This window comes from Buceros rhinoceros, unplaced genomic scaffold (genome assembly GCF_000710305.1).
Source record: "Buceros rhinoceros silvestris isolate BGI_N320 unplaced genomic scaffold, ASM71030v1 scaffold9041, whole genome shotgun sequence".
NCBI classification, from domain to species: Eukaryota; Metazoa; Chordata; class Aves; order Bucerotiformes; family Bucerotidae; genus Buceros; species Buceros rhinoceros.
The window spans coordinates 97,987-107,647 of record NW_010396022.1 but is presented as its reverse complement, the minus strand read 5'-3'; the positions used below and the strand labels follow the sequence as shown (position 1 = coordinate 107,647).

General features: G+C 49.2%; 1 protein-coding gene across 1 annotated transcript in view; it reads right to left on the bottom strand.

Moving 5' to 3' along the window:
- SEMA5B (sema domain, seven thrombospondin repeats (type 1 and type 1-like), transmembrane domain (TM) and short cytoplasmic domain, (semaphorin) 5B) overlaps nt 1-9,661 on the bottom strand; it is a gene marked incomplete at its 5' end in the record, with an annotated part of 105,576 nt that overhangs the window by 6,277 nt on the left and 89,638 nt on the right. The window contains one exon of the mRNA XM_010145759.1: nt 6,903-7,108. Coding sequence (XP_010144061.1) covers nt 6,903-7,108 — 206 coding nt within the window. The remainder of the gene's footprint in view (nt 1-6,902; nt 7,109-9,661) is intronic.

The following is a 9,661-nucleotide window of genomic DNA, read 5'->3' as shown; positions in this document are numbered from 1 at the left end:
TGTGGCAGCAGCCAGCATGTCCTGAGCAGCCCGGAGCTCTCGACTGCTCTTTAGGAGAGGCCGGTCATGGTTGGGGGAGAACAGCTCAGCTATTTCGGCTGTCCTCTCTCGTAGCTGCCAAACTCGCTGTGGACACCGAGCTCCAGTTCTGTGTGCTGACACAGCTATCTTGTATCTTGTATGCATGCAGCTCCATCTCTTTATAATTCTACTTAAAAATCCATTATTCGCTAGTGGAGCTACTCCAGAAGAACAGTGAGGCAGCTCCCCTCCAAGAGCAGCAAAAAGCTGATATGTTTCCTGGTATTTATTGTTTGTCTAATATTACCCGCTCCCTATACTTTAGCTCCCTGCCTCTTTCAGGGCTCCCTTTAAACTCTTCTGCCATCACACCATTAATTCCTCCTGCACACATTGATGGGATCAAGCATTTCCCGGTTCGGCTAACGTGCGTACCGCTGCCAAACGGAGCTTGGAGGGATCGGGGAGGGGAGAACCGCCCCAAGCGCCCAGACCCAGGCAGACCCATTAACGTTTGGCAGACGAGGCCAGGGCCCGTTTGCAATATTCCTGGTCTGACCAGCAGAGGGAAGCCATGTAGATACACAGCACTCGGCGCCCCGCGATTCTTATTCCCATTCCTGAAGCTGTTCTTCGTTTTAATTCCCCTTCTTCCGTCACAGGTCAGTGGGAGAGGACAGATACATGCCAACCTCAGAGAAATTAGGAAAGGCAAAAATCACGAGAAAAAGGTAATATCAATTAGTGTGGCTGGAAAAATCAGATAAACTTTTGAACACATCTATCTGTCTTCAGGTCTGAAAGAGCAGCTCGGGCGGTCAAAGACCTGCCAGCTTTTTCCAGCCGTACTCATTGATCTAATTAAAAACAAACCAAAGCTTGTCTGCCTACAAGCCCGCCTCGCCTGCATCCTCAGATTATCCCGGCTGCAGTAGTACAACTCGCTAACCCAGCCTGAGCACCAACCACATCCCTGACCTGGGTGTGGAGGAGATACACCTTGTCACAGGAGGGGAGGCGAGGGGAGGCTGAGTCCCTAGAGAAAAACATGACGGGGCAAGAGTGAAGCATCTACCCTCAGCGTCACCTACAGCTTCTCAATATGACCTAAAGAGGAAAACCAAAAGCCATCCCAAAGCCGCGCTCTCTGAGGCTGGTGGGGGAAGAGGGACAACATGAATTCCCACCCCACGGTGAGCAGTAACAGCCCTGCAAAATACGGGCAGGTTTGTATGACGAGCAGTTGGAGCAGTGGTCGATTCCCATCGGAGGAGTGTTGTGAGCAGCTGCTTAGCTTCCCAGAGCAAGCAGGAGTGAGGAAGCATTCCGATCCCAACCCGCAGTTTCCCCTGCTCCTAGATAACGAGAGGGAGATATCTGTGATTTGCACGCAGCAACCCGCTGAGCTGCTGCTGCCACGGGGTGAGGACACCTCCAAGAGACACGCATCACTCTGCCGGCACAATCGCCCTAGGACAGCCACACCTCCAGCATGCTTGACTGCTCCGTTTGACTCCAGCCAACGATATAAAAAGGAGAAAAGACACTAATAGATTTTGACTGAGACACACCACTTAATCCTTTTTTCCCCATCAGTAAGCTCTCTCGCTCTCCCTTCCTAGCAGGCATTATGTAAATTGAGAGTCCCCTGAAGTGATATTTGCAACTGCAGGATTATACAAGAAAGGGCACAATGCTCCTTTGCCAATACAACCCCCTGCCCCTACTATTCTTTTTCAAATAATACTATACGCACGCTAAGTACTAAAAATATGTACTCTCTCATTCAAGCACTTAATGTTCTTAAATGCCACTTTGTTCAGGGAAAATAGTCTTTGTTAAGCACAAAATACACTGGGAATGAAATTTATGTTCCAATCTGATTGACTGTATTTTTATATACACGTATGTATTTATTTTTTCCAGCTGATTCCATCAGCTAAATCTCTCCCTAAAACACCATGCAGCTAAAGCAAATACTCAACGGAGGCTGTTGAACACTTACTGACAATGTTGGGTACCATCAGCTGCTGGCTTACGGCTGAACTTTACAGCCGCTTCCCGGGGCTCGAGCGATGCGCAGCAAAAGGGGCGCCGGGGAAGGAAAACGGCTCCTATCACAGCGCTGTCCGTGCATGGGCTGCGACCACCACGAAGCAACGGGCTAGCCCATCGCTGCTGAAGTAGCGACGTACCAAATTTAGTGATAAGACCCGAATTTACCATGGCAGAGAGAAACAATCGTCCTCAGAGACCAGGGCTGACTTAGACAAACCTTGGTCTGGGGCACTTGGCAGTGGTTAGGCCTCCTTCAGACTCGAACCACTGGCTGTCCCCCGGCTATAAAAGGTGTGGATTTCAGTGGCAGTGAAAGGGACCGTCATCAGGAGAGACATTGAAAATCCACTTTCCTATACCCTGAGCTTCATTTCTTTTTGCAGTGTTGAGAGCCACACCAAACACCCAGCCTGTTACTAGATTCAGAAGTCTTCTTCCAAAGACAGAACTGGTTTCTGCTTCATAACCCTTCTTGTTGGTGTTTTATCGCCATCAATTATTCGGGGAGAGTAACGAAGTGTGGATCACAGTGTCCAGAGTCCTTCGCAGGGCGTGTCTGCTCCGCACTGCTACTTGATTTCAACAGCACTGTTCTCACTTTATTAAAAAGTACCCACTGTAGCTTCTAATTTAGACAGAGTCCCAAGCCATCCACTGAATATCCTCCTCCGCTTTCTGGTAGCTGCGTTTATATCTGCGGTATGATTTCAGGCAAGCGCAGGACACTCAGTCCTACTGAAGTTGATGTCTGTTGTTCTGATGTCCTCCCAGAAACTCTGGGTGTCAGGTGATACATCAGATATTTAGGTTCCCTCTTTCACCGCCATATCCTGCAATCTCACACCATTCTCCCCTCATCTTCCCCCACAATAAATTTGCTGCCTGACACAAACGACTGTTTTGCTCGAGCACCACCTCAGCATTTGGCTCTGTGAGAGCAGCGGTGACACCCAGGTGCTTCCTCCCCTTGCTGGAGGCATCAGTACAGCAAGGCTCTGCCTGTGTGACTCACGGCTCAAGCTGCGTTCGAGGAAGGAAGGACAGAGGGAGGTCTGTCCAGCACAACTGAGAAGAAAAGTTGCAGAATCATCATCACAACCATCCTGCAAATTTATATTTCTTTCTAATCCCATCTGGCCCGACCCAAAGGCCGCTGGATTTTGGATTTGGACCAATGTGCAGATGCCTTTGTCCGTCCAAATCCTGTGTAGAATAAAACGTTGGCTCTCTTTACTGGCAGAGGATTTAGCAATAGGAAGAAGTTCGGTCCAAATCCCTTCTCCACGTGTGGCTGTTCCAAGAGCTTCGAATTCACAAGGGCTCAACCTTGACCCTACATCCTCCCACTTCTACTGCAGGATCATCTGGCTTTCCTTCAGCATGACTCTAGTAACTCACTCACGGGAGTAAGTCCCTGAGTAGCTGAAGCAAGATGTTTAAGCAGAGGATCTCCTCTCTGCTTTGATAGCCAGCTATTAACTAATTGGCGTGGCAGTACCGGGAAGGTTGTAGGTGGTTCTGTGACCCATCATGCCAAAATGTGAAGAGCAGATGATTTTTATTTCATTACACTCTTGTTCTGTACAGTCTTCAATATTGTCAGAGTGCTGTATGAACTTTAACCAATTAATGAAACATGAACTGCTTATTAGGTGACCCGAAAGGTCTCTCCCCTACGATCCGTGAATAAGAAATCAAAATCAACATGCTGCTGGTAAATGCATCTGCATGAAATCTTTTAAGACATCACGGCTAAAATAATAATAATCCTCACAGCGTTCTTGAGACAGCAAAACAGGGAGGGAAAAGAAGCCAGCAAAAGGAAAACTCTCCTCCGCGACACACTGCCTGGGCGGGTTAGCACCAGCTAAACGGTCCGAAGGTCGCCATTACATACAGCGCTGACCTCTGCTCTGCATCCCCGCAGCGCTCCGCTGCAACGTCCAGCCAGGCTCAGGTCAGCTAGCGCTCCCGTCAGGAGAACCTGCCTTCCTGGAAAATTCACCTTGCTTCACCAGTCTGCTCCCGGTGCCCTCCATTGAATTGTGATATTGCCAAACTTTCTACGGTGTTCACCTGCTGGTTGGAACTTCAGGTGTTTTCGCTTTCTTTCGTACATACACATTTTAAACGGAGATGGGCCCCTGTCCAAGCTCGGTCCTGCCCTCATTTTCCAGAAGGCGAATTTTAGCTCCTCCGTCATTTGAATGTTAATTGTGCAGCATCACAAGAAAACCACACATGCTCCTTGAAGGCCTGAAAAACTCCCTCCTGACTCTCAGAAAAATCTGCCAGCTATTCCTAATCGTAAAGCTGGCTAATAACAAGTCCTGTGAGTCAATTACACAGCACGGAGCACACGGAGCCTTCCTCTCGCTGCGCTAACGCCATGTTCTTCAAGGGAGTGCTGAGGAGTGGCGGGTTTGTAGTAGGAAACGAGATATTTTCAGGCAAGATTTGAAGAAAGGAGGGACAAGAGAGAGGAGGAACATAAGGAAATAATCACCAGGAACAGAGAAGAAAAGGGCTGCACTTGATAAACAGATTTTACCCTTTCTGTAAACCTCCTTGCCTCCCTCAGCAAGCTGAAAGAGCAAGACTTTGAGTTCCTCGCAGCGAGTAGCCCCTCGCTCCTGAACATGTTGTTTTGGTCTGTCCAAAGACTGCAGATTTATTCCCTTGAACTCTTCCACTTCCTAACATCCAATAAATAAGGCCCATCTGGTCTATCTCTCCTCGTGTCCAAGTCCCTTCTCCCCCTAGTCTAACTCACACCGTCCCAGTTAGCTAATGCCTTCCTTTAAATAATAAACCAGGCTTTTCCAAACCCGACCTCATGCCTGGGCTCTTTATGTCCCTCGAAAGAAGACTCTAACAGCTGCTCGCTACACACTAATGGAATACTCAGGGATGGGTCTGTCAAAGAGAGGAACTCCCTCCTGATGCTCCGTTAACTAATCTGCTGCTATTTGACACATTGCTTCGCTCCGATCCTACTTCTACTCCCCCGCACCCCCGGCCACAGACACGCTGCATTTCGTAACCCACCTACCCAACTGACCGAGATCATTCTGCAGACAGCTTCGTCCTTCTGAATTTTAACCTGTCTTCCCATTTTAGCATCACGTGGTAGCATATGATAGCACAACATAAATCACAAAGAAAATGTTAGAGCAAAGCCAACCCTGTAACTGCCCGCTTTCGGCCACAGAACCCAATCCGTCTCTTTTCTTCGTTAGTTGCTGTCTAAGAAACAAGGGGATACTCTTGCTCATCTTTTTATTCCTGCGAGCTTTTCTCATTTGTGTCTTCCATTCGACTCTACCACGCTGTCCCGGTTTGGGCCTCGACCCTCAACACACGCCTACCCACATAACTGGAAGGATTACTCTCATAGTTTGAAGCTTCCAGGATCAGGTCCTAGTTCTCTACCTGTGTTAATAATTCATTACCTAATCTGTATATGCAGAGGGTGTAAACTAATACATCCTGTGAAACTTTCTTAAAGGCCTCTGAAAATCCCAATACGTCTGCTGCTTCTCCCCTATCTAGATCAATATTTATTTAATTTGAAAAAGGAATCCAATTTGCTTGACGTGATTTACTTTCCACAAATCCATGCTGACTCGCATTACGATGCTGCACCCTTATTAAACTGTGTGCAACTGTAGCCCTCCGCTCCTAGGAAACGTAGTTCTGAGATTGCGTCTCTCGGCAGCGGGCTCCTCTGAGGGGCTGCAACACCCAACACAACCAATTCAGCGCATGCTTCTTGTCAAACCGGTCTCTTGTTTCCCAGCTCAAACTGCTACCCTCTAAAACACCCGAACAGCGTTGGCTTTTTTTGAATGATTAGATGCAAACTCTTAGCCCTGCTGTGTATTCACGTTGTAGACACGGAGGGGTCTCAGTCAGAATCCTGGCCAGAGCAGCAGAAACAAACAGCCAGCGGCACATAGCTACACAAGGAGGAGCAGGACCGAGGAGCCGCAGGGCTTCCTTCTGCTTAGCCTTCACATCCCAGATAACGCTCCACACTGCTCAAGTGGCCTGAGGCAGCCTGTTCCTCCTGTGGTGACATGAAGCCCCTCCACCCATCCCACCGCTCACTCCTCTGATCCCACATTGCACCTCGAGACCGAGGTTCAAGTCCAACAGCGCGCAGCTGTCTCAGCACCCTCAGTCCCGTCTGCTCAGGTAATGGGTGCTGGTCTCTTCAGCCAGCAGACGTGACAACAGGGTACGCCATTCAACCCTGATCTGCTCTAAGCTTCAGCTCCCAGTGCTGCTGTTACCGTTGCATTCTGTATGGCTGGCTGCCTGCGGCAAGTTCTCTCCCGTACCGAGAGAGGGAGAAGAACCTTCTTCGCTTTTCCGTTCTCTCCAATTTGTGCTTCCCAAAGCACTTCCAGAATTTCCTCCTACCAACAAGCATTTTCCCAGCGATTTGTCTCATGAAGTTTCCATTTTTAGTTTTCCTCCCCTCCGTTTCCCCTCGCCACACCCTAACAACGCACTGAACTGAGCTCTTACTGATCTCCTAGCAGAAATCCGTACACGTACAACAGTCAGAACGGTCTGGAATACCTTGGTATGGACGTGCCAGACTCATCAGGGCTGTGACACAGCACAGAATCCCGCTGCAGTAACGGGACTGCTTAACCCCTTTGTGACGGGGTGGCCACATGCCCCTTCACCCCCAGGTGTAATGCCAACAGCTGGGCACAGAAACACAAACCTACGCAATTCCAGCTGTGACACAGCTACAGAACTCGTTCAAGCAGTAGCAAGCGGTTTGCGGTGTTCCTCACCACACGCCCTACCTTGAACTCCATAGGGGTGTACTTCTCATTCTTGGGGGTTGTGTTGCCCTTGTAATGGAGGTGGTTGGGAGTGGTCGGGTGGATAACGGTCGACTCCTGGGACTGCCTCTGACAGCGCTGGCAGTACACATAGATCACAAATGTTAAGAGGCTAGAGCCGAAGAAACAGGAGACCCCAGTGGCAATCAGATGGATGAGACTGAAACCTGCAGGGGAAACGACAAGAGATACTATTTTTAAAGAACAGCCATTTTTCCTCTCATGACAAGACCACAGGTGCAAATCAGAGCTGTGACATCTCGGGATCAACATTAATAAGCTGCTGAAGCCAGAGTCCTACATTCTGACATCAACTGACATAATCTCCCTGCAAATTGGTCTCCCCACTGCAGCTCTGCCTTGTGCCGTTTAACAGGTCGACGCACTGTTTTCTCAAAGCTCCCTCCCTCTCTCTCCCCTCTATTGATATTGGAACTAAACATTATGTTAAGCTGACAGCTAGAGAAATGAGCCGTACAAACAATGCACATAAATGGATTCCAAAGCGGGTGCGGGTCGTGCAAATACGGGGATAAAAATGCTCCGTGTTTCTCTGAAGGGAAAGGAGGGAGGGGAGAGCTGCCCCAAATGCCTACGGGACTGTGTGTGGGGTGGTGGAGATGCTCATTCCTCCCCCAGGTAATCCGAGCGTGCTCAGCATTCTTGCTTATTCACAGGATAGCACTGCTCTGGCCACGTCTGCAATACCTCTGTGGTGTTCTTGTACCACTAACGGTGAAATAGAGTCCTCGGGGGGACCGGAAAGATAAGGTGGGCAAGGGAAAGGGGGAAGCTGCTTGAAAAGCGCGTCTTTGTTGGCTTTCTCCACGAACTGCAAAGATAGCTGCCGGCCGGTGTCGGCAGGATAGCGACAGTGCAAATATTTCAAACGGAAAAGCTCTTGGCCTATAAAAGCCTCCTCCAGAGATCTCTGCACGTGGGCTGGCGGCAGCAGCCTCCGAGCGCCGCGCTGACCGCTGGGAGGACCTGTAGCCATGCATCCCACGCGCCGCGAGGTACCCAACTCACAGCTCCAGCTGGGGAGGGGAAGACGCAGTCAAACAAAACTCCTCTTTCCTCCCTCACCTCAGAGAGTCTCAAACCCTTCGGGGAAACCAAGTACCAAGAGATCTCCACTGATAAGAGAACAAACATGAGTGACCTCTGCAGCCACCGGGTTAATGAAGGGACAGAAGCAATCCTGGCTGGCAAAACTTCACGACCCACTCGTCTTTCGTGCGTGCAGGGGGGGACCTACAGGAAGACAATCAGCAATAGCTCCAAACGCTACCGCCTTCCCTCTGCCTTTGCTGTGTTACCTTTCAAACAGGGACGACAGGGACCCCAGTGCCCTGGGGGGGACCCCTGAGCGCCAGCCCCCCAGGGGTCAGTCGCATTGCACCGTAATACGTAAAAAGCCGATTCATTTTGACAGACTGCTGGGCTGACTGCGTGCAGAGAAACGGGAGGGACTGCTCGGAGAGTGGCTTTAAATGAGGTTCATTCTTAGTCTGATCACGGTGGCCGCCTTTTTTTTTTTTTTTTTTTTTTTTTTTTTTTTTTTTTTTTTTTTTTTTTTTTTTTGTGCCATCTTATATTTTAACTGATATGCTTTTCAAATAGAGAATTCTGCCCATTAGTCTATGGCTCTCCTCTAATCTTCAGTTAAAAAACATCCTCCTGAGCTTAAAGAGAACAAAACCGATCAAGTTCCACGGCAAAGTAGTGCACTTCAATCATAATTACAGTGAGGAACATACAGAATTTATTAGACTGATGAGCTGCATTTATTTTTTAAACCCTGCTATAAAGTTCTATTTCAAGATCACCCCTTTCTGCCATGTTTCGGACGACAGCAGAAAGATGATAATTTCCTACTGAATGTTACAAGACTTTTCAAAAAAGACATTTCCTTTCTAAAAACTTCCACCTGATTTATATCACTCGTGAGAACTGAAACACAGAATCTGCAAAAGTGCTCATAAAGCCACGTTCCCCTGTCACATCCTCCTCCTGCACAGCTTCGCTTCTATTGCAGGGAATTCTGCAAGTCACTACAGGAGGAAATACTCTCTGAAACATAGAGGCCTCTTACATTTCCCTCTCACCTTCAGATCCACCTGATTTTTCAGGTGACTTTTAGCCATACCTTAGGGGAAAAAGCAAATTATTTTGTTTGCAGCATGTGAGTTCCTAGGGGGGAAGCTTTCTGTTTCATCATCTTGAAAATACGGATTTCCTGAGACGCACCAACAGAATTTCTATTGATTGGCTTCTTTGCCAGACGCTGTAGAACACTGAGGGATAGGTAACACCAGCTACGGCAAGGTGCAGATTGCAACGGCAGGAACGAGGGCGCTGGCAGAAGGCGGCGATGAGGATGCAGCGCCTAACAGCAGAGTGCGAGCTGTAGCGAGGAGACCTGGAAGCGCAGCAGATACGCGGCCCCCTCGGAGGGAGGCGTGACGCAGAAAGCCAGCGCGGCATGGCAGGGGCTCAAATCGTAATTCCGCTGCTTGCCCCACCGCCGCAAAGCGAGCGGCCGCGTTTCCCTGCCACGGGGGGCACGCTATTTCTGCTGTGAGCTCCACAGGGAGAAGAGATTTTGGCAGCCTGCAGATCATCTAGATTTCAGGCAAGCAGGGAGGTGAGGCCAGCAGGAACCGCCACGGTCGTCAGTGTGAAACGAGCATTTATAATGTCGAAGGAACCTGCCATTT